The sequence below is a fragment of the Pteropus vampyrus genome, unplaced genomic scaffold, assembly GCF_000151845.1.
Source record: "Pteropus vampyrus isolate Shadow unplaced genomic scaffold, Pvam_2.0 Scaffold15, whole genome shotgun sequence".
NCBI classification, from domain to species: domain Eukaryota; kingdom Metazoa; phylum Chordata; class Mammalia; order Chiroptera; family Pteropodidae; genus Pteropus; species Pteropus vampyrus.
This window is the reverse complement of record NW_011888796.1, coordinates 2,446,221-2,473,839: the sequence shown is the minus strand read 5'-3', so window position 1 is coordinate 2,473,839 and position 27,619 is coordinate 2,446,221. Positions and strand designations below refer to the sequence as shown.

General features: G+C 33.9%; 1 protein-coding gene across 9 annotated transcripts in view; it reads left to right on the top strand.

Moving 5' to 3' along the window:
* Window positions 1–27,619, top strand: part of GPHN (gephyrin) — a 404,083-nt gene that overhangs the window by 321,860 nt on the left and 54,604 nt on the right. For 5 of the 9 annotated variants that reach the window (XM_011384203.2, XM_023526957.1, XM_011384187.2 and 2 more), the window contains 5 exons: window positions 2,920–3,012; window positions 11,840–11,895; window positions 14,995–15,129; window positions 16,668–16,726; window positions 17,570–17,723. In XM_011384203.2, the coding sequence (XP_011382505.1) occupies window positions 2,920–3,012; window positions 11,840–11,895; window positions 14,995–15,129; window positions 16,668–16,726; window positions 17,570–17,723 (497 nt within the window). The remainder of the gene's footprint in view (window positions 1–2,919; window positions 3,013–11,839; window positions 11,896–14,994; window positions 15,130–16,667; window positions 16,727–17,569; window positions 17,724–27,619) is intronic. The other 4 variants (XM_011384213.2, XM_011384195.2, XM_023526958.1 and 1 more) reach the window with 1 other exon arrangement.

Below are 27,619 nucleotides of genomic sequence, written 5' to 3'. Positions count from 1 at the left end.
GTTTTTAAGTATATCCACAGATATGTACAACCATCACCATAATCAATTTTAAAATATTATCACCTCAAAAAGAATCCCCATCCCCTTTAGCTATTATCCCCTTCCTAAGTTCATCTAGCCCTGAGTAACCAATGGCCTACTTTCTATCTCTATAGATTTACTTATCCTGGACATTTAATATAATGGGATCATATGTGATCTTTTGAGACTGGCTTCTATTTAGCATATTTTCAAGGTTCATTTATGTTGTAGCATGTATCAATACTTCATTCTTTTTTTATTATTGTAGTAAAAACACATAACAAAATGTATCAGCTTAACTATTATTAATTGTACAGTTCCGTGGCATTAAGTACATTAATATTGTTCTGCAGCTATCACCACCATCCATCTCCAAAACTTTTTCATCTGCCAAAATTGAAACTTCATACTCTTTAAACAATAACTCCCTATTCTCCCCTCTCCCAAGCCCCTGGCAACTACCATTCTACTTTCTGACTCCATGATTTTGAGTATTCTAATTACCTCATACAAGTGGAATTATATATTTGTCCTTTTGTAACTAGCTTATTTCACATAGTATTATATCATCGTTTCATTCATGTTATAGCATATGTTAGAATTTCCTTCCTTTTTAAGACTGAATAGTATTCCTATATGTATATACCACATTTTGTTTAGCAATTCATCCATCAATGGACACTTGGGTTGCTTCTGTATTTTGACACTTATGAATAATGCTGCTATGAACATGGGTCCACAGATATCTGTTCAAATCTCTACTGTCAATTCTTTTGGATATATGCCTAAATGTGGGATTACCGGATCATATGGTAATTCTATGCTTAATTTTTTGAGGAATCATCCTTCAGCTTTTTTCCATGTCAAAGAAATAGAGGAAGAGCAGTAGGCAGAGGGAACATGAATAGTAGCTTTTTCTATTGTAGTAAGGATTGACGTTCTAAGATCTAAATATCAGTTCTTCCTTAGACACCTGTGAAATATATGACCTTGGATAAGTGACTTACCCTGTTTAAACTTCTCTTTATTTATCTGTAAAATAAAAATAATAATGCCATAATAGATTTTTGTGAGGTTTAAATGATATTACGTGTGATATTTAGTAATTTATAAAATGCTGTATAAACATTTACTAGATTAATTAGACCAGATTCCAGAAAAACTCAGCCCTTGTGCTATTTCTATAATTAACCACTATTACTAAGCTATTGAAATTTCCAGCAAAGTCATTCTCTTAAGATCTGAGCTATGTAGAGTTCACATTCGATACCCTAGGCCATCCAGATAAGGAGGCGTCCCAGGTGGTTTATTGTGATCCTGGGCAAATGTCACCAAGGACTACCTTAAAGCTTCAGGTTCATTTGGGAGTTAATGTTGTATATTTGAATGCACACTTCACCCTGTGGTCTCACTACTTCCCTAATCTCACAAAGTATAGTTCATAGCTCCAGGATAGCTGCAGAATAGCTCCAACCTCCTAGGAGTATGTGAAGCTAGAATCTGCTAAGTTCTCACTTCCAATTCAGGTGTCACTTCCCTAGAAGGAAAGAGTCGATATCACTATGAATTAGAATAGAAAATTTAAAATTTCTTTGAACTTACTTCCTGGTCCCGGGTTCTGGAAACCAAAGGCCCTAGGTGACTGAGAAGGACAAAGCCAAAAACAAAACAAACAAATAAGAACTCATCCATCCAGCAGTGGAAACAGTGGAGTTTTCTAAATTAAACTAACATTTCATGTAAATCAAGTCCTTTATTACTTACAGTCTTTGAAGAGAAGCTTGATTTTTGTCCTCCTTCTCTTTTTCCTTCTCTACCTCCTATTTACTATTCTTTTACTTCTTTAAAATGATAATGATAATGATAAAGATTCTGACTAGAGGATATAAGGAATTAGTCATGACTCTTGAAACTTTTATTCTTATTGGCACTAGTTCAAATTCCTGAGGTCTAGCCAAAAATAATTGTCATCCAGAGGGGCTTGAATAGTCACTTTACACAGGAGCCAGTCTTCGTAAAGTCACTAATTTTTTTTAGGTTATAAACCCAAAATCAAGGCTAAAATTCAAATGAAAAGATAAGGAAGCTCCTTTCTTTTCTCTTCATAAGAAAAAAAAACTTGCTTATAAAAAAATCACGTGATCATTGTAGAAAACCTGGAAATTTTCAGAAAAGTATAGCAAAATGAATAAAAATCATACATAATTTAACATAGTACAATAACAACTGCTTTATATTTTTATGTATACCCTTCCCGTCTTTTTCTGTTGATATATACAAATATATCTTAGTTAAGATTATACACTACATGTGCAATTCTGCGTGTTTTTAAATATATGTCATAAGAATTTACCTGTCAAGGAATATTCTTCATAAATATTACTTTAGCCTCATAATGTTTTTTCAAAAGGATAGATCATTGTCTATTTACATTTCTATATTACTGGTCTTTTGATTTCTATCAATTTCTCACTAATGTAAGCAACTCTGAAATAAACATGTACATAATGATCTACCCACTTTCTTAAGCTACAAGTGAAATTACTGGGTCAATAGATATGAAAATGTTTAAGAATTGGCTTTTTAAAGAAAGTAATCTTTGGGTTGTTAAAGGATTAATGATATGTCAATTTGAATACATCTTTCTTTGGTGATGACTTTATAGCTACTCATATTCAAATAATCTCTGCAAGCATTACTATTAATTGACTGAATCTAATCTTTCATTTCAGACACTAAGATGTATCTCTTTTGTCTTCTGTTCCATAGAATAGAAATCAGGAGGTCTGACTGAGCCCATATGCAAGCCTTGTCAGACAAGCAAACATGCTTATGGTTATAACTGCCTTTTTAACCTATTACTCTCAACATCCACGTTTTTCTTTTCTCTTCTTTCAGATGGAATGGGTCGAGTTCTTGCTCAAGATGTATATGCAAAAGATAACCTACCCCCCTTCCCAGCATCAGTAAAAGATGGCTATGCCGTTCGAGGTAAATAGTTTGGTTTTCTTAAGTATCATCACAGCTCATACTGTACTTTTCTTTTCAGATGTTTGGCTCAGCCCAGGCACCCAACAACTGTTAAATCTGTTTCCCTTGGTTATCAAAATCATTTCATTCACAGATAACGATGTTAATCTATGCCTATGTATTTTCTGACACAATCTTGATTAAAACCTTTCAGTGAAAGTACTATAATCATTTGAAACTTCTCATTTACAAATACATATTGGTAATGATAAAAATACTGTACTATAATTTATTCTTTCACCCTCTACATATACCAGATAGCAGAGAGTCTTGGTCTAGAAGTTTTTCACATGTTTTCTAGTTGAAAATGTCTACACGGTGCAAGAAAGAAGAGCAGATTCCCAACATAGAGATAAAGTGGGTAGTCCTTTCTCCTGCTTTAAACTCAAACATCAGTAAAAGCTTCATAAAAAGCAAGCATGAGAGAAACCTCTAATTCCTGGGAAGATGCCATATTTCAAAGCTCCGAAGCCCCAAATGGTACCAGCAGCTCACTCCTGAGTTGTCTGCGATTGCATAAAGCTTAAAAGCAAATACAAAGTTGAATTCGCCTGCCTAAAGTCCAATCTAAGAATGCAAAATGAAAATGCAACTGAATTGCTTAGAAGCTATTATTGGTTATTAACTCAAAGCCGACGTCCTTGAAGAAATGTCTAAAAACATTTCCCAGTTTATCAGAGCTGTTAAGAAGGCCAATTCCTTTTTAATGGTCTTTTATGGAATCACTTAGATTTTCATGATTTTCTTTTTACTCTATTTTGCTGTTAAAATAATTTTCTCTTTATTGTAATTAAATACATTCATTAATCTCATCCATGTTGCATCACCATCTCTTAGCAGTACAGTAAATGATTGAGGGTATGGGCTCCGAGCAAATTAAGAATGATCAGGGTTCTGATACCAGTTTCATCAATGTAACATTGAGCAAATCACCTAAACTTTTTAGCCTGTTTCTCATCTGTAAAATGGCGATAATTATAACAGTGTTTATAATTATCAGTGTTACCCCAACAGGTTGTTACAAGGATTAAATGAGACTGTAGAAAGCATTAGTAAAGTATATCTGACACCAAAAAAAAAGCACTTGATAACATTTTTTAAAATGTTTCATACTGGTAGCTATTATTATCACTACTATTTTTATGATAAACACATTTACTTAGAACATTTCTGAAAAAAAAGGATAACATTTATCTGAATTAATAAACTCATATTCTATGTAAATATAATTCTGGAAAGATAAATTCCTACTAGTGTGTGCTTTCTCAGGAACACTTTCTTGGATACAGCTTATTCAGCTTGATCTCAGTAAATTAGAGTATTTCTGAAAACATAAATAATAAATCCCCAGCCGCTCTTATTTTTTTCCAAATTTATTCCTGCTGTAGTGTTTATTGTATAATGCATATTGTTCAGGAAGAAAATTACTTTAATTTTCTGAGAGCCTCACTGACTCTTGTTTCTTTTTCCCTATTTAAAATGTAAATTCTATTTCGAACTTATAATTAGTAGCTGTATAGGATTCTATAAAATCACAAAGAATTCTTACTTCCAGAATAGAACAAACAACTACAGCAGATGAAATACTAAAGGGACAAGAAAGTCTATTTTTTACATTCCTTGTACTATAAAGTAGGAGAAAGTGAGAAAATAAATTATTTGAGGCAGAATTATTCTCAAACAGAATGTTGTTATGTGATTTTTGCATAAGGTAGCAGCAGCTCAATAAAAAGAAACTACTGCTTAGCTTTTCTAGTTGCCAAAAAGAGTGATTAGCCCTCATGAGCCATATAAGAGACTTTCTGCTATTGTAGAATCTATCAAAGAAATTTTTATATAAAATTAACATTCAATATCTTATTTATTCTTTTGTTTGAAGTGGTGGTGTTTAGTTATTTTACACACAGAAGAAAACATCTAAAATGACATCTCATAGTATAACAGTTTCAATGGATTATGTACTATGCAACTGATTCACATTACTTCTTTCCTGTGAAGTGTTGATAGTTCTCTAATATATGGAACATATAACAGAGACATAACACATAACAAATAACCATTTTGGGCATGGTTAAATCTTGAATTAAGAATGGTTGGTGTGTCTGTGTGTGTGTGTGTGTGTGTGTGTGTGTGTGTGTGTGTGTGTGTGTGTGTATATATATATCAATATCTTAATTAAAGCAGCAAAAGTTATCATTGAACATAAGACATGATCTTAATCTTTTCTATGTTATAATACCATCCCCACTCAGTTTTTTGGTAAAGAATGTCCTTGAGGCTATTGTGGCTCTCTACCGCTCTACTTCCCGTGCCTTCTTCTCTCCACCCCGTCTTCCTTTACTGCCTTTCCTTTCTCCCCATTCCCTTTATTCTCCCTTTTTTTCTTCTCCTCTGCCTTTGCCTTAGGCCTTCCAGTAATAACCAGTGGCACCTGTGAGCGTTGCTAACCCTCTAGGTGTAAAGAGGTTACTAACTTGCTCTGGATCACTAAGCATTAGCCAGTATCCTTCAGAAACATGTGGCATAAAACTCCAAACCAATTGAAGGATCACTTCCTTTAAGGTATGTGGGTTGAAAAATCAAGACAGTAAAAAATGACTAAAGAAACAAGAAATAAGAACAGCTTTAAAAAAAAAGAATAGAATGTAAAGAAGGCAAAAATCAAATGACGATGATTTAAGTAATAGGAAGAGCTGTAAACCTAATAAACCTAAACCTACATTTAGGAGGGAGTGAATCTGAAAGATAAAAGAAAATGAAAGCCTATTGCCAATTAGAATCAATACAATATTTTTACTCTTCCTATTTTTGAAGAGTTATTTCTCCCTTCACACTGATTAATCATCTTGATGTATTCACACCCTCCTATAGAGATGTGGGTGCCCGTTGTCTCACAATTTTTTCTTAGTTGTTAATAAAGACAAAAATATCTCAGAATTCCAAATTCAGCTTTCTTGAAAATGTTCAATTTGAAAGGCTTATCCCTTTAGAACTTGTTTTGGGATCATTTAGGAAAAAAGGAAAATTATGAACATGCCAGTAATTATTTTGAGAGCCATGTGTAGCCAAAAATTCTGGAAGGATATATTAAGAGAAATCCTTGCCATTTGGGTAAAGTAAATTTTAAAAGGTTTTTTTTTTGTTGTTGCTGTTTTTACATTCCGATTGAAATACATACTTATAGAAAATACAGAAAATCAAAAAGAACATTTAAAAAATTACTCATTATCTCACTGCTTAGCCACTATTAACATTTTGTTGTACTTCCTTCCAGTGAGTTAAACTGCATAGTAACATGCAATATAAACTTTTGATTTAGAGCTAGTTCTTAGTCTTTGATAAAAATCATATTCCAGAGCTTCTGTTTTGTCCATTTGAAACTTCTTGGCCACAGCTGGTTCTCCAACTCATTTGACAGCCCAAAATGTCACTATAGGTCACTTTGGATGAAGAAGAGGGCCTTACTCAGGTGAGCAGAGAAATAATTTAGAATAATTAATTTTAGCTAATGCTGTATTTAAGGAAATAATATCTCTATCCAATACTAACAAGAAGTGGGCATTTTTGTCCTCAGTGGTAAAAGATATAAAATGTCTTCTCACTTATCTGTCCTATTTTTCACTCCCCGCTTTTCATAAGAAAAGGCATCAGATTAAAAATGCCAAACAACTCAGTCTGTTGAGATCTTCTTTCCAGGCATATCCTCTGTTACCTCAAATAAATTTTTCTAAAAATCCTCAAAAAAAAATATTCTCACCCGATTTAATCCCTCAGTATAATTGCAGCAAATATGAATCCTATTGTGATAGTCTTGTTACTTTCCCTTGCCCCAACCCCTCTTCCTATAATCTTAGTCTACTCATAAATGCTATTACCCTGTTCCCTATCATCGTGGTCTTAGACTGTTTGGTTCTATTATTAACTTCTTAATCTTTCTGCCTTAGTCCTCTGTTAAAGATATTTCCTAAGATCTCTGATAATTATGCTATCTCTATAGCCTCACTTTATTCAGCCGTAACATGAAAATGATGAGACTCTTTATTATTAAAAATAAATGAATAGCTGTGAAGTATTTCAAGAGGCTTAAAAAGAGCTCACATATGGCTGGAAATTGAAAATGAGTAATTCTTTGGCAAATGTCGTGGGGAAGATCATTTTCTATACATTACGATGAATAGATAAATAGTTATCTGTTATTTTACATCAAATGGTATAATCAGTAATCTTTAAATAAACAGGTAAACAAGACAAAAAATGTTTTCTGGACATTAACAGAGGGTGGACGTGGGAGCAGCTTCAAGGTCTAGCATTAAACATTATGAATTACTTATATAATGCATTTGCTGTTCAGGTTTGGTTTATATTGCTTTCATCATTTCCTTCAAATTAAATTCTATAATTACAAAACAGAAAAGAAAACTTATTAACAGAAATGTCATAATTGGGAGGTGAGAAAGGGGGCCTGGATTCTAAGCCATCTTTTCTAATGGCATGCTGTGGCTTACTTAATTTCTTTTCAGCTTTAGGTTCGTATGCCACCCCTCCTCCACTTCAGCCCCTCTCACCCAAACTTACAGAATTCATCCTGAAAACAGCAACTGTTCTTTTACTGATCTCTTTAATAGATATTTTTAAATAAATATCAGCAAGTTAGATTGATCATTATTTTTCTATCTTTATAAGAAATAGTGAACCTTAGTGTTTATGCAAAATCGGTACTTTTGTTGTTGTTCGTTAATTTTTTATTCCTCAAGTTTTCTTTTAGTCTGAATTTGCATTTTTTCAGTTCAGTCTTGTAGTGTTCTGCTCCTCAAAAAGGGTAGTTCCTGAACCAGCAGAATCAGCATCAGCTTGTTAGAAACATAGAACTTCAGGCCCTATTCCAGACCCACGGAATCAGAATCTGTATTTTAACAAGATCATCGGGTGATTTGTATGCACATTAAGGAAAATGACCCAAAAAAAAGCCTCTCTTGGTTCTAAGAGCTTTGTGCAATGTTAGTTAACTGACCCTTTCTTAGCCAGCAATGTATAGGCATGTTTCCCAGGACAAGGTGGAAAACATAGTTTAAGTGAGCACATATTCTCTTCCTGGTCAATACAGCTTCCCTAATAGCAAAGGATCTTGCTGTTTAAAATCACTTAAGGGCTCTTTCAGATTTAGGCCTCCCTGACACTCTCTACCAGGCTTGCCCCAGATGATCTCCAGTCATTCATCATTCAGTGACATTTATTTAGAGCATTTGTGCAGAACATTGATATAAGCAATTTCGAGTATATATTCATTTGCCTGTGTGGCGGGGAACAGGAGACAGGAGAAAGATTGAAGAGCAGAGGCTTTCAAACAAGAAATAAAAGAAGTGATCTCTACTTCTACAGAGCTCATAATCTAACTAGAGAGAAAATATACACATTTATGAAATTATTTAAGAAGATTTACAAAACACAATACTAACATGTACAAGTCAGTTTACAAACTTCCCACCTAAGTATGTGGAAATGCCAAATTCATTTCTTCATGCTTTTAACAAATATTTATTGAGCATCGATGATGAGCTAGGCACTATGCTTGGCTGAATAACAACATAATCTAAGTTATATAGAATTAATAGCAGTCTTTCTAAACATTCTAAAGATTGTGAATGTTGACTCACATTTTGAAGAAAATAGTATACATGGACCAACAGAAAATGAAAAGCATTCCAAATACAACATTTTCGTGTTGAAAAGTATTATATATTTGTTAATTCGTGCATGCATCTTTCTAAAAAGATTCTTAGGATCCAGACTTATTTATTTGTTGAACATTTTGAATAATTCACATATTGAACGTTTATTGAATATCTATTATGCAGCAAGTGCTGGTGATTCCCCTGAGAGAAATAAGCAAGTAATCGCAAATACAGTAGGAAGCCATAACTAGAGTTATTTCAGGAATACGCTGGAGAAACAAAAGAGGAAGTAGGCACCTAAAAGGAAGGGGAGTCAGATATGACTTTATAGAGAACATGGCACTTGAACTGAGTCTTAGAAGCTAAGTCTTTAATCAAAGATAAAGATAAAGGACACTCCGAGTAGTAGAAGTAGCATGTTATAGAATGGAAACATGAGTTATCTTGGCACTCAGGGAGCTACAGTACTAGAAGTTGAGAGTGGCTGAAGTGTAAGATATAACATGAACCGGAGGCCTTTCCACATACTGCTCTCTTCAGGTGACAATCTTTAGATGGAACATTTCCACTTTATAGCTATCTATCTATCTATGTATCTATCTTTCTCTTATTTCAGCATTTCTGCTTCATCTCTCCTCCTCTCCCCTCTCCCACATATTAACACATGCACACACGTGCGCGCGCGCGCGCGCGCACACACACACACACACACACCCCCCGTACCTTTTGCCTACTTAGCTTTACTCATCCTTCGTATTCAAATCAGAAATCCTTTTATCAACGTGTCTTTCCCTGACCCTCCAGTGTAATTCGGGTACTTTCATTGTAATGTCTCATAAAACCATGTTCCTTTCCTTTAGAGTGGTTTTTTTAATTCATATTTATGTATTTATTAATGTGATTGATTAATATCTTTCTCCTTTATTAAATCAGTGACTTTAAGAGTTTTGTTTTGTCCCCGCTATAGGAATACACACATTAATTACATATACATTATAAACTAATGATATATACACATATGTAATGAATACTATATATAAATATACATATGCACACACACATATAAATAATGTTTCATGAAACAGTATTTATCTTTACCATGTATGACAAAATATATTTTCTATTATCTTTCATATTAAAAATTATTTACAAGTTGAATAATTTATTTACTTTATAGTAAATAATTTATTTACTTTACTTTACATTATTTACTTTATAGCCCACCTCCATTTGTGATCCAGAGTTTTAAAAACATTGCAACAGACTGACACTGCATCAGAATAGAAACATTGTCTGGTTTTATGACCTAATATGATCCTTGGGGCATATAAGACTCAGTAGTAATTTGGTGAATGAGCGAAAGGAATGAAAAGCTTTAAAAAGTATTAACATTTTTAAAGTATGATTATCTTCATTTTAACAACAAGAAAACTGAAGGTTAGAGAAAGGTTTAGTAATTTGCTGAGAGTACTGAAGCTAATAATAGCCAGAACCAGGATTCAAATTATGCTTAGTTTTACTCTTAAATCATGTTAATTTCCCCTCATGCAAAGAAGTAAAAAGAGGAAATGTCAAGGTTGCTAATGAGAGGTGGCAAGCTGGTAATAGCTCTAGTAGAAAATAATTAATAAAACTTTTTTTATATTTGAGATGCAGTTAGTACAGACTCTGAAATCTAATTGACTTTTTAATTTTCTACAGGAAGAAAATCATGATTTTCTTAAAAAATAGTGCAAAAATAAGTGGGGGAATAGATGAAATAAGATTGGCAAAATGTTGATAATTGTTGAAGCAATGACTTCTATGTTTCTTTTAAGTAGTTCACTTTAAAAGAGTTAAGGAAAAAGAAGAACCCATGAAAACAGTATAATAAGAATAGCATTGCAGGAAAACTGTTCTCTTTTTATAGTGAACCCCAAAATACACTAAGATTCCCAAAAAACACAAGAAAGCCAAGAGTTTATTAACTGAGATAATGTCTATGAAGCATAAGATACCACGTCTTATACATAGAAGTGACCTAATGCTAAGTTTTGTCTCTATATCAGATTAACCAAAGCCATCTGTGCAAAAAGAGTGACTCAATATAAACAGTATTATTTATAAGCCTTTACTAAAAACACTAATCAGCATGATTTCAAATATAATTAAAATATTCATATAGAAAGTGTTATCTTTTCTGTGTGTATGTCCCAAACCCTTTCTGTATGTGACATGGAAGTAATGTTCATGATCATAAAATTCATTAGATAGGCATTGTACTGAAATCTACATAATATGTGAAGAAAACTCTTTTAAATACATTTATCTCCAGGAATACTTTTTCATCCAGTCATTACTATACTATATATAGAAAAAATATTGGATAAGAAGTTTTTTTTCCATTTCAATTATGAATGGGTTTCTTTCAATTTAAGAATAGTCAATGAAAAATGTGATGTAGCACTGCCTATGCATTCTGATTCAGAAATAGCACTTTGACTCATTATAAAAATACACACACAAACACACACACACACGTAAACACAAGCACATGCACACTGTACCATTAATCAGAACTTATTCAAGATACTTAACCTTTTCTACCTGAGGTCTTCATTCTGTAACCCTTTTTCTTCAAATGTCACATGAAGAAAGAAATATACGTTCTTCCTACTTTGCTGGGTTATTGTGAAGATCAAACTGGGTGGTAAATAAGAAAAGTGTACAAAATAGTTAAAATTTTTATAGAAAAATAGAGAAATATGGACATACATAGTGATCCACACATATCACACATACGTACCCTTGGATAAAGTAGTGTTTATTTAGGAGGATAGGCTAAAAGAACTTCCTACTTAAAAAGTACATGTGTGGAAATTATCGAGCAACAGGAAGACCATCTTATATGTCTCCAAGAGAGGCAAATATTAGAAATACTTCTGTTGGTACTTATGAGTTTTGGATACCCAAGATCAAACCAGTAGTAACAATAGTCTAGGAGATCAGAAAAGTATTCCACTTCCCCAAATCCTTATCTGTTTATTTGAGTCAAATTTTAGAATTCCAACAGTAGGTTTTTATTCCTTGCCGTAGGTCCATTCTGATGTTTGTTCTTGGTTCTGTTCATCTCACAGCTGCTGATGGCCCAGGAGATCGTTTCATCATTGGGGAATCTCAAGCTGGTGAACAGGTGAGATTCACAGGCCTGAAAACCCTTAAAGATTTGTTTCACGCATTTTCAAGATCTAATTCTAAGCTTTTACCATCATTGTAAGGGAAATCTTAGAGAAGGATTAGACAAATTATCAAAGATATTAAAGGATAGTTCATGAGAAAGAACCAGTTACATCTTAAATGCTGGTGTTGGTATGTCTCACAGACTTTCCCTACAAGCATTTTCCAGCCCTGTGATTGGATGATTCTTCCTATATAAACGTCAGTGTTCTGAATAGAACTTCAGTTTTCAAGTGGTCTTCTCAGACTTTTCCCCAGCTGGTGTTACAAACAGGGAAATTTAGAAGAAGCAGATTGTTTTACCTCTCTAGCTAATTACTTAGATTAATTTTTCTAAATTAAAGCTAGCCAGAGAACAGGTATACATATATTTCTGTTAAGAAATGAAACACTAATAGGCCATAATGGAAGTACAATAGAAGTCCTCTTATTTAATACTTTGGAGATCAGTAATTGACCATTTAATTGGAAATAAGTTAAAGTGGGAAATTATTTTATATTTTGTAAGTAAATATAAATTTAACTAAAATAAATGAACATTTATTTGTCATTTAATTTGATGGAGAAACAATGCTTTTCTTTTAATAAGTATCTGCTATTTGAATTTCGTTTGGTCTTTCTTATATAAATCACACCCAAAGGGCATTATATTTCCAGGTTTTGGTTTCTTTAAAGTGGAGAAAACTTTAAGGACATTTGCAAATAATCTAAGTATAGACTCTAGATTTTTATTATATTTTTACAATTTTTTACTGTTGCTTCATCCACACCTTATTTGATAGCAGTTCTTCTTAGCAGCACTTTTTAATTGAGTTTTTCCAAAGGTTTAACTTAATTATATATTAAAATGTAATTATTTTCACGATCATATATTATTGGTTCATGTAATATTTATTTAAATTACATAATTCCATAGCAACTGTTAACACGAACTGGCACAAACAAGTTTGAGAACAAACTCAATTGAATCTTAGAGCAGTAGTTTACAAGAAAAGAGTCACAGCTTCAACCTGAAGTATGTTGTGGGCATTATTATATTTAGTAGGAAATAGTGTATGTTAATCCAGTGAGTTGTGAAAGTTGGTTAAAAGAGCTCCTACCTTATAAAATAGAACCAGACGAAGATAAAGGCACTTTTCTCCTCTGCTACTACCAAGGACTCATAAGCATTATATTAAAATAAAGGAGAAAAGAGAGATGATGATAGATAGATAGATAGATGGATGTGGCAGTTTGGAGAAAAAGCTATGTCCATGCCTCTTCTTCCTTGTCTTAGCATGTATTCCCATATGTACTGAAAATAGAGAGGGGTTGAGGAAGTATATAGGAGAAAAATGGTGCCAGTCGTGGTGACCTTAGCTCCCTCATCTCTACATCCAAGCATTGAGATCTCTGTGTATGGGTCTTTTAAGCTAAGCCTGGTATTCTAGTGACTAGATCCTTATCTATGCCAAACACAGGCAGATTTTGGTACCCATGACTTGTTTTCCTGACAAAAAGTGCTACTAGGCCCTGGTCCCCTATTATTAAATGACTTGAATTGTAATCTCATAGTTTACTTGACTTCTTGGTGTATATTTTCATCAGCAATGGACATCTAAAACATCTATTTTTGTAACAAAGCCACAAAATATTAATTAGTCAAGTAGTACTTCTTGATCTTCAATTGAATCTATCTAACAGTTATCAAGCATACCTACTGTGTGTATCAGGCACTGCGCTAGGTTCTAGGGGTATAAATTAGATTAGACATGATTACTAATTTTAAGGAACTTATGTCTAGTGGAGGAGACAGAGTATAAACAACTAAATATGATATAACATATTAAGTGTTAAACTAATGCTGTCAGTCATATGCTATGGAGAACAGAGGAGAGGTTTGAGCATCTCATCCCAGGAGGATTAGGGAGATGGCATTGGAGCTGGGCCTAAGAGAGTTTTACAAAAGGGACATTTCAGACAGAGACTACAGTATAAGTCAAAACCCGGGGGTGTTTTAAAAATTGCATGGAATGCTTAAGGAACAGCAAATAGTTTAAAATAACTACAGCCTAGCATACATAAGTATTGCTGCAGGTTGTTAAGGGCCTTATAAACTTCTTAAACTTTATTTACCACGTAAAACTTCCAACTGTACTAAAGAACTAGGAGCACAAGAAAAGTTGTGAAACTTAAAAGTTGCCCACTTCAGAGATCTCTCAAGAGCCAAATTCCTCTCACTTACTGAAAGTCTGTACACTTGAGCATTGGGGTGCCATTGCATGCACTAAAACAGCGATTTACAAATGGTTTCTTGGTGTACCAAACACTTGACCTTAAATAACTTAAGTTTGGTCCTATTGATTAGCACTGGACACTTTCAAAAATAATATGTAATTATACAGTGCTGTCATTAGACAAAGCTCAAAAACCCCAACTCAATACCCCCGTTAAGGAAAAATCAAGATTTTAACTGTTTTTACTTTATATAAAGTATATAAGGTATATCAACGAAAATAAAAAAGAACTAGTAGCTAGTTTTAACAGTCTAAAGGAAGAACTTTACATATTGCTAGAATTTTTCAGTTGATTCAATTTAATTGCAGTTTATGTCTACTCTAAGTGGATATATAAATGTCTTTATGTATCGAATAATGTCTTTTATGTTGGTTTAATATAAGTGAACTGGTAGTAATCTTTCATCTACCATTTAGAATTACTAGTCTTGGAGAAGAGCCAAATTTTTATTTAATAACTGCATGAAAACACTTCTTAAGAATTGGTTTAAGACATGGGGAAGTGAAAATTACAGATATGACTACAATAAAATATTTAAAGTATATTTACAGAATATGGTACATAGAACCCAACTAAATTGAGGCAGGATAACATTAAATCAAGTTAAAGCCTCTTGGTGTAAATGTACTTGTTTGTAGCTTTCAGTTCTTTGGCTCAAAATAAATAAGACTATAAGACTTTCCTTTTATGGTTTGTTTCTTAAAATGTTATATCTCTTACAGACTTTTCCTTTGCATCAGTAAAGAGAATCAATTCTTTCTTACATGTTTGTTTCCAGCCGACTCAGACAGTAATGCCTGGACAAGTCATGCGAGTTACAACAGGTGCTCCAATCCCCTGTGGTGCTGATGCAGTAGTACAAGTAGAAGATACTGAACTTATCAGGGAATCCGATGATGTACGTCATCACCAGGTCTTACTGCTGCATTCCTGTGGCAATATTTTAAGTCATGCCCATTTCCATTTTCTGCAATGTTTATGAGATTTACCCAGGTTTTTTTTTTCCTTTTTAGTTATATTAAGATTTTACATTGTCATGTATAGGTCTCCATTAAATAAGAAATTGCCTTAAGCTTAAAAATCTTATAGGAGACGTTTTTATTATCAATACTGTGATTATAGCAGAATTTGAAACATATTTGGTCCAAGAAATTTCACAGGCAAACAAGGAAAGAAACTACCTCAAGATAGAAGAGCAGAGGTATTAATTGTTGACATACCTTCTAGCTGAGAAATGTGTTTATCCAATCTAACTTCTGATAAAATGTGAAGGAGGATTTAATAGAGAAGGATTTAACAAAGAACACCTGGGCGAATTCTTGAATATTACACTAAGCCAAGCATTTGAATCAAATGACACTCAGTTCTGGTTTCTATAATATAGGAAAATCTGTGCCACCAAATCACAGCCCTGAAATATTAAATTGATGTCAGTTTCCCCTCTATTGCCTAAAATAAAGGACCATGAGATCTTTTTGGATCCAACCAGGCCTTTATCTCACTGAAACGAGTGGCAATTATTGAAACCAGAGGTTCATCCACTAATAAAGAATAATTTCAACTGAGGTTTTAAAGACTAGCTATCTTACTTATTAGTGAAGAAGGATAAGATACCATATTTTAAAAGATGAAGTTAAAAATAAATAATGTTCTCATAATCTGGTATATAGTAAAACTTGGCCCTGTTGAGAAACAGCCACTTTTCTTGATCTGGGGATTTTTTTAATCATCTTCCCACATGTAAGGCTTATAAAATTCAACTCTTGGCATACAGATCACATTGCTTGCTGTTAAAACTGTCCATCAGATTTATTGGTATCAGGGAAGACAGCAGAGCATTGAAATCTGGAACACATGCATCCACAGATTCTGCCAGATGACAAGACACAGTTCCAGTGTCACAATATTATTCACAGCCCATAAATGTAAAATTGATGATCACTATTAATTTACAGAAATTTACTACCAGGCAAACTGTAAGTCCTTCACTGAAATTTCTGCAGATATTTGGGAACCCTAGCATAGTATTGAACCAATGATTCATGAGAACAAAAAAGATAAGTTATTTCCTTGTGCACTAGCTGTTATCTATCAGGGTAGCCGTGTGTGTGTCTGTGTCCGTGTCTGTGTGTCTGTGTGTGTGTGTGTGTGTGTGTCTGTGTGTGTGTGTGTGTGTGTGTGTGTGATATTTCCTTGAGAATGCTGCTTACAAAGTAAGATTCAGTATTTTAATTGGAATATTTTTTAAAAGCATGAAAATATTTATTCCTTGGTATCAAATCTCATTTTTCAGGAACGTTCAAGTGTTTAGCAAATGATTTTCTGTTCTTCTATATTTGTATATATTCTGGGCCTATCTGATGATAAAAGCATTGCAGTAGCTAAATTCAATTGATCAGAAATTCTGTTAGATTGTTTCATTTGAAATTACATGACTTCTTGTTATTATAGGGCACTGAGGAACTTGAAGTAAGAATTCTGGTACAAGCTCGGCCAGGCCAAGATATCAGGTAAGTTCATAACATATGGAATGTGTAGCCAACTTTTGTTTCTATGTGATCATGAACTCTGGAGAACATGGCTATTAGAAATCCACAGATCACTCAATTAACCATTAGCTTTCAGGGCGTTTGACAAGTATGAAAATGAACTTTCTTAATTCTACATCCCATGTCTACCCTGCCTACTTTTTCGTGAATATGGTAAAGGCAAATGAAATAGTCAAAAGCAATGATGAGACCACTGTCCTACCATAAGTAGTACATATACTTTAAATTATTTTTCTTACAATGGAGTATATTTGCCCTGATTTCATTAATACCAATTTGCTCAAATTCCCTTGTAACAAAGCTACACTTCTCCCATCCCTGTGACAAGAGGCCAAGGTGAATGGACTTCAGCCACATAACTGGGCCAACCTAAGTGGTCCAAATGGAAATTATCTCTAGGACTATAACCTCATTAACATTATTCTCTCACCACAAAGCTAACAACCTATATACTTTTTATCATTAATGCCACATAATTTCTTCCTTCAAGGAAGTTTGCAATTGGTATTTTTGACAGTAATGTGATACAAAGCAATTTGTAAAATAATTTCCAAATATAACATATTCCTGTTTAAAAATAATAGATATAAATCCTATTCCTGTCTTCTGTTGTGTGATTTAATATTTTTAATTTTAAAAGGATAGATTTTTTAGAATCCCTTAATTTTGTAATTCTGCTCCTGCCTCATCTCTTGACTTTTTTCTCCCATTGAGTGTCCTCCTTCTCTGACACTAAAGTTTCCCTCTGATTTGAGAAAATATTATTCTTACTTATATCGCTTATGGTTCTGCTTTGACTTTCAGACCCATCGGCCATGACATTAAAAGAGGGGAATGTGTTTTGGCCAAAGGAACCCACATGGGCCCCTCAGAGATTGGTCTTCTGGCAACTGTAGGTGTCACAGAGGTTGAAGTTAATAAGTTTCCAGTGGTTGCAGTCATGTCTACAGGGAATGAGGTAAAAAAGGGGGTGGGGGAGATGGGGCTTTCAAGTAAAAGTATCTCTGACATCTGTTCTGTGTTGTAAATAGAACATTGTGGATTATAGATCTTACCTACAACAGAGAAATAACAAATTGGCCTCAGTATAGTTAAAGTACAGAAGATGAGAAGGAAGAACTAGAAATTACGTATTAATAAATGTTCCCTTCCATTTATTAGAATGGAATATCATAAGCAATGGCCTTTCCACACACTCAACAAAGATTGTTGACTGATAAATCTAGATAGTCAACTATGCAAACTCAGTATTTAGTCAATTGGGACTATGAATTATGCCTGCTCTGCTGCTGAGATGATAGGCCACCTCTGTGTAGAAAATAATGCAATAAATTGGGACGCCATGGCTAGTCCTTCTTGCTAAAATTCCATGTGGTCCTTAATTACCAGAAATGGTTTGATAATCAGTTTTTTTCCTTTGTCTCTTTAAAGATAGCATCTTAGTGGCATGCTATTCAGATTGTGTCAAAATGTCATCTCAGTCCTGATTGAGGAAGGGAAGTTAGTCAATCTTTTTCTGAAAACTTAAAAAACTTCCTATTCCCTATTTTTCTTAGGTTATACAAAAATTCATTTGGAGGCTCTAAGGTCAAGCTGGGAATATTGAAAAGTGGATCTGCTGGAAATTCAAAGCCTAAGAGCAGAATCAGAAACTATTGAGATTTTTTTAAATTAATTCCTTTAGAACTAACTATAAAAAGATTCATAGGATTTGTTTTTTTAAAATCTCTGTTTTCTGAAAATAAGCCATTTGTTACCACTATTTTGAATTTCTCAGTCTTGGAAATTAACATTTTCAAGGGTCTCTGTATTACCCTTATAGTTCTTTTAGAAAGAACAAAAGAAAAGAGTAGAATATTTTGTTTTGCTAATGGAGAGATAAATCAACATTCTAGATTTACTTACTTCCCAGTATATGCATACTAGTCATTCCCTAAAACTATTCATTGACCCAAAACAAACATTCCTTTCAATTGATTTACATAGTGACGATTATAAATTAATATCTCTAGGACCAACTGACATGATGTTTAGCGTCAAAAAGTAATTTCTTTTAAACTGGTTGACTTAATTAACTATTCTTATTTGTGACTTATTTATATGTTTTTGCATCTGAGTTCATGGGGTTTGAGAAAGTTAAACAGAAAGCAAAATAACTAGTTATTAGGCAACTTTATTTAAGCTATATTTTTTGTAGTCTTCCTAATGCTTTTATAGGACTGGGCTAATATTCTCAGTTATCCCCCAGAGTACACTGGTAGTATTTTTGTAAAGAGATCTTTTATACTCTTTAATTAAACTATTCACTAATGGTAGGGAAAGTGATGGGGTGAGAATAGGGATAGTACTTATATGATGGAATCTAAGGGAGAATTTGTAGTCCTAGTTCCTTGCCTTGATAGATTTGATAATCCTTGGAGAAGTTTTGATAGATTCTGTATGACTCCCTTCCCCTACTTTCTCTGGCTTGCTATATTACCATGGTTTTCCAAGGAAATGATACTTCTAAATTTTACAATCTCTGGTTTGATATGGTTTAACATTCCTTCCCTACTCCCATCCAAAATTATCTGTTAGTGTGATTCTCTATGAGCATATAGTTCAGTTCAGCAAATCTCACCACAAGTAACAAGAGTTACCACATTCATGGAAGCTCAAAACTATGGCTTCCCACTTGGTATTAATAGTTCATTTACAGTTTCTTTCAGTTCATATGCAAATCACCAATCAGAGATCATTTTTACCATAAGAAATGTTGCCCGGTAACAAGCTGACATTTCATCTTTATCACATTTCCAGAACAGAGCTAGAAAGTTAACTCAAGGTCAGATTTGTCGTTAGAGATGTAGAAAGGGTTTTGTTAATTCTTTACCCTCACATAAGAGGATGGATGCATTATCTCTAGAAAATTAGAAAAACAATAATGAAACTGACTACAGGTCATTCTACTTCTTATTATCACCATGCACTGGCAATTCCAAACAATGTCAGTGCTAAAATTCTCCTCTCCACTAGGACAGCCCACTCCCACCGCCCCTTTTCCCGTTAGTATGCTACCATACTGATGCCAGGCACTGTTCTGACTACTGGGGATATAGCAGCAAGCAAGATAGATAAATCCCTGCTCTTACAGAAATTTATTCTAATGGGAGGGTAGTCAATAAACAAATAGTAGTAAATGATATGAAGAAAAATAAAGTGTCAGATGATAAATAGTAGAAGTATATATTAGATATTATCTGTTGAAACTTATCCCACATCAGCCCTTTTATATTCTTCTTTCAACAATAAAACTGGAAGCCTGAAAACTATTCCTCAGGTTCTTTCCAGCTGTGGTCCAGTTAGATTTTGCCATTGGGATGCATCAACATAATATTAAAGGTGGAAAGAAATTACCAGGATAAGCTCCTAATTCTCAGTCGCATCACTTTCCCCCAACAGCGCTGGTAATGATTGTGATTTCCTGCAGTTACTGATCTTTGGTAACACACTTTTCTCCTTTTGTTCCTCCAAACCTCCCAACACGTTTGTAACCAATTCCCTGTGTTAAATCCTCCTTTCTCCCACCCTCCCTAGAGGAGTTTTGGTTTTCCTGTCCAGACCTGATTGATAGAATCTTCTATTTTATATAGGGTAATCAGGCCTCACTGATGAGGTGAAATTAGAGTGGAAATCAGAAGGCATTGAGGGCGTATGTCATGTGAAGGGAATTGTGTTCCAAACAGCGGGAACAACGAACAGAAAAGCCCTGAGGTAGGGTGCATGCTTGTCATGTTTGAGGAACAGCAAGGAGGTCAATGTGGCTGAAGTATAGAGGGAAAGAAGCACAGTAAAAGGAGATGAGGTTGGAGGAGGTCATAGAAACAAGATCATTTTATTCTAAATAGCCCATTTTGAGGGAGAGAAACAACTTGGAATATAACATGTCTTAAATTTTTTAATGTAGGGCTTACATATGATATGTCATATAAGAAAGAAAAGGAAAAGAGTAGGGAGACTAGTTAGAAGGATCTGCAATACTCCAATGAGAGATTTAGATTAGAGTGATAGCAATGAGGTGGTGAGAAGTAATCAGATCCAGGATATGTTTTAAAGGTAAAGCCAATAGAATTTGTTAGTCAATTCAAAGTAGAATATAAGAGAAAGTGAGAAGTCAAGATGAACTCCCAACTTTTTGGCCTGAGCAATTCTAAGGATATCATAGTTATCATTTACCCAGGTGAGCAGAAATCAGGAATTCTATTTTGGACATGTTAAATTTGAGATACTTATTAGAAATCCTGGTAGAAATATTGAGTAGGCAAATCACATGAATTAGTCTGGAGCTTAGAAAGAACAGAGCTTAAGATATACATTTAGAAGTTATCAGCATATACATAGTATTTAAAATCATGAGACTAGATAAAGTCAGCTAGGAAGTAAATATAAATAAAAAATAGGAGATGCAAGTTTTACACTTAGGAGAAATTGTATTTTCCTCCTCTTTAACAACCTTTATTATATTTCTCAGTTGTATTTTCTAATTTCGACTTGTTTACATCATGTCTTTATTCATAAAATATATTCTGATACCCTTGAAACTTCCAATAGTGACCTACAGGTCTTTAGACTGGACATCAGTCAGCCAGATGCCATTTTCTTGAGGAAGTCAAGATTGTATGCTTGCTATCTAGTTACCCAAAATACTAGCACTAATTATTCCTTCAATAGATTCTGCATACTTTTTCAGTCACCTTCAGCCATATTTTGTAACTCATATTTGTTCATTCATGTTCTCTCTCTCTCTCTCTCTCACACACACACACACACAGAATTAAGTGTATTTATCTCCACTATGCCTTTGCTTATTCCGTTCCATTTTTTTTTTTTTTTTACATAATTGTCTTGGCCACTCAATAGCAGAGGCTATATATATTTAGATATATAAATTCTATCTAGAATCTTCATATAAAATTCTTTGCAGCCTCCCATAAGCAGCTACTATTATAAAACTAGAGTCTTTAAAATCTTTGTCCCCACTAATAGAAAGAATAGAAAGTTGAGTGCCTACTATGCCCAGTAATGCTATGTGCTTTATGATTAAAGCAACACTGTGAGGTTGGTATAATTATGCTTTATTTTATGTAAGAGAAAATTGACACTCAAAAACAAAGCAACTTGCCTAGCATATATTTTGCACAAGCAATGTAGCCTGGTTTCACATGAAAGTCTTTTGGCTATAATGACATTTTCCCACTACGGCACAATGCTTCCCACTAGAGCTTTCTTAAATTTCATTTCTCTAGCATTTCAGTGGCAGTCTCTGAAATCTATCAGGTTAGATAATCCATTACTTTCTTCTAGCTATATTATACTTCTTGTCCAGGTTAAAGACCATGGCTCACCACTTTGAAGTTGCCCTCACTAACATTTCAGATAGCTTTACTCCTTTATTCCTTTCTTACTGTGCTAACACCAAAACGGAATGACTTCATTCTCCACTTGCATTTTTGCTTCTAAGCAGAAAAACATTATTGAAAAAAAGTCATAGAACTGTGATTACCTGGCCCACTACAAATTTCTGCTATTTAATGTCAACCTAGCACTTAAAGTTGCTCGACAATTCTGATGTAACTGTCTTATTGATTTCCTACATGTTCCTTCAGTGAATATTTCATTCATACATTTTATACCCTCTTTAGACCTCAGCAGCAGCCGTGCTTTCTCATTGAAGATGACATCAACTTTATGGAGGAAAAAAATGAAGCTTAAAAAATACTTTTCAAACTGAACTAGATTAACTTTTTTCTAGGGATGATTCCTATACTTCTACCTTTAAACCCATTCTTCTAAACCTTCTTCAGAACTTTGGTTTCTGAATTATTCCTGTGTCTTCTGTGTCTGTTCTGTCTCTAGTGTCTCATCCTCCTTCCACATCCAAATGTACAAAGAAAATCTGTACTTAAACACTCTGTTGCCTCCTTGAGCTACTGCACTGTTTGTTCCCTGCCCTTCACTACTAGATTTGTTAAAAGAGAGATCTGTACCCACTGCCTTTCCTTCCTCATTATGCACTTTCTCTTAAAACTCCAAAATATGATTAGTGCCCCATCATTACAGGAACTGCTTTCCTGAGAATACTAATAACCTTCTGATCTCCAACTCCTGCTCTGATCTTCATTCTCTCTAACCTGTCTATACCCTTTAACATGAATGACAATCCTCACTCACCACCTGGAAACTATCTCCTCGTGTTCTGTGACTCTGTTCTTTCTTGATGCCCTGACTGCTACTCCTTTTTTTCTTTCTTTTTTTCCTTATCTTTCTCCCATTCCCTAAATGGAGTAGTCCCCCAAGATTCTGTTCTCTGCTGTGTCCCCCATTCTCTCTAAATTCTCCCTTAGAGTTTTTCTCTCATGTCAAATATATGCAGGTAATTACTCATGTCTATAGCCCTAATCCTGACCACTTTTGTAAATTCAAGCCTTCATTTTCTACTTCCTTTGGATATTTCCACCCCATGTTCCATTACCTAATCTCATTCGCCATCTTTCCCTTCCTACCATCTTCCTGACTTGCCTCTTTTTATAAAGACATTGCTATTCCTTGAAATTGTTTCCATGACATTCTAAAAAATTTTTTTTCTTAATTGTGGTAAAATACACATAACATAAAATTTACTATCTTAACCATTTTTAAGTGTACGGTTCAGTAGCATTAAGTACATTCACATTGTTATGCAACCAATCTCCAGAACTATTTTTATCTTATAAAACTGAAATTCTCTACTCATTATAAACAACTCCCCATTTCCCCCTCCCCCATCCTCTGACAACCACCATTCTTCTTTCTGTCTCTATGAATTTGATTACTCTAGGTACCTCATGTAAGTAGACTCATACAGAATTTGTCTTTTTGTGTCTGGCTTATTTCACTTAGCAAAAAGTTGTCAAGTGTCATCCATGTCATAGCATGTGTCAGAATTTCCTTCCTTTTTAAGAGTAATATTACTTCCTTTTTAAGGCTGAATAATAATATCTACATTTTGTTTATCTGTTCAGCCATCAGTGGAGGTCTGGGTTGCTTCTATCTTTTGGCAATAGTGAGCAATGCAGCTATGAAAATGGGTGTACAAATATCCTTTTGGGACCCTGCTTTCAATTCTTTTGGTTATACACTATTTATTCTTAACATAAAGAGATTAGACTTAGTAACAGTTTACTTGTAGAAAACCTAGAAAATACAGATTAGCATTCATTCATTTACTTAATATATATTGAGTCTCTATTATGTGCCAAATACTATTTTAGTTGCCAGGAATACAGTAGTAAACAAATAAACAAAAAAAGACAATAGCCCCTACCGTCATGAAGCTTACATTCTAGTGGAATGCAAAAGAGAAAGAAACATTTTGATATATAGTCATCCATACTTATTTCTCTGCCCATATAAATACTATTTTATTATCTGCTTTTTTTTCACTTAAATAGCATATCACAAATATTTTTCAATGATAGTAATATGTATGTGCAATCTATCTTTGATGGGTGCATACCATTTCTATTTTATGGGTATCATAATTAATTTAATCAATCCTCTAATGTTAGATATTTAATTTGTTTATCATTTTCACTATTAAAATAGACTGTGTTGTGATGAACATTCATATTTATTTGCAACCACTATAAAAATCAACAAAAGAGATAAATTTAAAAACACTATTGGTGAATCAAAATGGAATACTAAAAAATGTTCAAGTTATCCAAAGAGAGGACAAAAAAAAAAGGAGGAAAACAGAGAAACAAAAAAAAAAAGAGAGAACAAACAGAAAACAACTAATAAAATGGCAGGTGTAAGCCCTAACACACCAATAATTATATTAAATATAAATGGTCTACTTTATATGTAATAGCCAAAAACTGGAAACAGCAATAAAAAGGTGCAAACTATTGCTACATATAACAACCTGAATGGATCTCAGTGGTATTATGGTAATGAGACCTAGGCAACCTGGACGTAGTGGGGACACCCACCATCTCAGCCACTCCCACAGCACTGCCCAAAACCACAGTAACACCTGCCACCTCAGCAACACCAGTAGCAGTAAGGCACCAGAGATCCCAGAAGCACAAGCAGTACAAGTAAGAGAAAATAAAAACTTGCACTGTAGTGCCATCTACTCAAAAATGAAGGAAAGTCCTCTAATTACCAGTCTCCCAAATTGTTGAAATCAAAATGGTACCAAATAAGAGATATATTCTCTACTTCAAATGCACTTGCAGAGGAAAAATCCATCAAGTACCATGAGCATCCATGGTAACACGATATCACAAAAATAAAATGACAGTTCTCCAGAAACCAAACTTAAAGTCGTGGAAGATTATGTTCTAAATGATAGAGAATTCAAAATAGCTGTTGTTAAAAAAACTCAACAAGATACAAGAAAACTCGGATAGTTCACTGAGCTCAAGAATAAAATTAAGGAACAAAAAGAGTACTTTACTAAAGAATTTGAAACTCTAAAAAAGAACCAAATTTAAATTCTAGAGCTGAAGAATTCAATAAATGAGATGAAAAATGCGTTGAAAGCATTGGAAATAGAGCAGACCGTATGGAAGAGAGAATTAGTGAGCTCAAAGATAGAAATCTGGAAATTATTCAGGTAGAAGAGGAGCAAGAACTAAGACAAAAAAAAAAATTAAAGAACTCTATGAGAACTCTCTGACTCCATTAGAAAGGGCAGCATAAAGAGAATGGGTAGCCTAGAAGAAAAAAGAAAGAAGAAAGGAACAGAGAGCCTATTTAAAGAAATAATAGATGAGAACTTCCCAAACCTGGGGAAGGAACTGGACATTCAAATACAAAAAGCTAACAGAACACCTAATTATCTCAACAGAAAAAGGCCTTTTCCAAGACACATTATATTAAAACTGTCAAAAGTCAATGATAAAGAAAACATTCTAAAGGCAGCCAGGGAAAAATATAGTAACCCACCAGGCTGTCATCAGATTTCTCAGCAGAACCTCTACAGGCCAGGAAGAAGTGAAATGAAATATTCAAAATATGAACAGATAATAACTACCAACCAAGGTTACTCTATCCAGCAAAGTTAACCATTAGATATGAAAGAGAAATAAAGACGTTCCCAGACAAACAGAAGCTGGGGGAATTTACCACCATAAAATCTGCATTACAAGAAATGTTTAAAGGAGCATTTCTACCTGGAACAAAAGATGAAAAGTACACAAAACTTGGAGTAAGGTGACAAACAGACTGACGGAATTAGAAAATTGCAACTCTATTTCAAAATAAGGTGTTAAACACTTAATTATAACATAAAGGTTAAAGAGAAAAAAAGCATTAAAAATAACGATAGCTACTTCAATTTGGCAACAAACACACTCAAAAACATAATTTTTGACAACAAAAATATAACAGGGGAGGAGGAAAAGGACAGAACTTGTATAGGCAAATAAAGATAAGATGCTATCAGAAGTAAAAGGACTGTTTTATTTATGAGACATTTTATACAAATTTCATGGTAACATAAAAATCCAGAGCTGAGACACAAAAGATAAAAAAGAAGAAACGTAGAAAAACACTATGGAAAACCACCGAAGTAAAATAGCATACAGAAACACAAGGGGAAAGAAACAATGGAGATATAGAGCATTCAAAGAAGATTTAATACCTATCCTTCCCAGACTCTTCCAAGAGGAAAGAATGCTTCCTAACTTATTTTACAAGGCCAACATTACCCTGATACCCAAATCAGACAAGAACAACACACAAAAAAAGAAAATTATAGGCCAATATTTCTGGTGAACATAGATGCAAAAATTCTCAGTAGTAGGATAAAAGTATTATAAGAATTCATCTTGGGAGGAAAAAAAAATCTTTTTTCTTTACCCTTCCGATTTCTCAGGGTCCAAATTTTATAACAAAAGCCAGATTAACAAGAGAAAAACACACTTATTTTATATAATTTTTATGTGACACAAGAGCCTTCATAAGAAAATGAAGACCTAAAGAAATGGTTAAACATGAACATTTATATGTTAGCTTTGATAAAGAGTGGAAAGTCATGGAAAAATATGATAAGACAAAGGTGTGGGGACAGAAAAATAAATTTTCTTCCCACCTTCTAAGTTTTTCCAGCTGGACTAATAATCAAATTAACAGGAGAAAATAACCAAATGTTTTACATATGTACATACAAAAGTTCCATAAGGACAGATTGGTCAGTCAAGTTTTATAGGCCATCTTGAGCTAAGGAGAAGGGGGTAGGATGGGGTTATGGTTTGAGACTTCAAAAGGCAGAAAGTCATTTCACGTAGAGATGAAAAGCAAATATTTGGTAAATAAATGTTTGCTGGGTTATTGTTAACAATGGAACACAGAGAGGACTTTGATCAAATGGTCTTGGTAGGTCCTGTCTGTCACACTTAGTTCATATTAAAATTTAGTTATCAATAATAATAGCTCCCTTCCTAGAGCAGGTCTTCTATCTAAATTCTTTTAGGCAGTTAGGGAAAACGTTAAAGATTCTTTCTCAGTCTTTGTTTCTTAAAAGTAAACAGCTCAAGACAATATCTCAAAAGGCATATTTTGGGGTGGCAAACTCTGCTCCCCCTCAAAGGGTGGGAGGGAAGTATTGTAATTTGAGGGAAATTTATCAAGGCCTGTTCATTCAGATCCCTCTGTGTGTTCCTTTATCTTCACAACTCAAGATGTTCCTTTTCCTTGGGCATAGGGAAGGCACCTTTCATAGGGTTTTATGATGTGCTTCAGAGACGGGTAAATCCTCCCTGTACATGCCATTTCCCAAAATTTCCTTCAGCTTAAAATACTCGGTATGCTAGGTGCCATATTTGG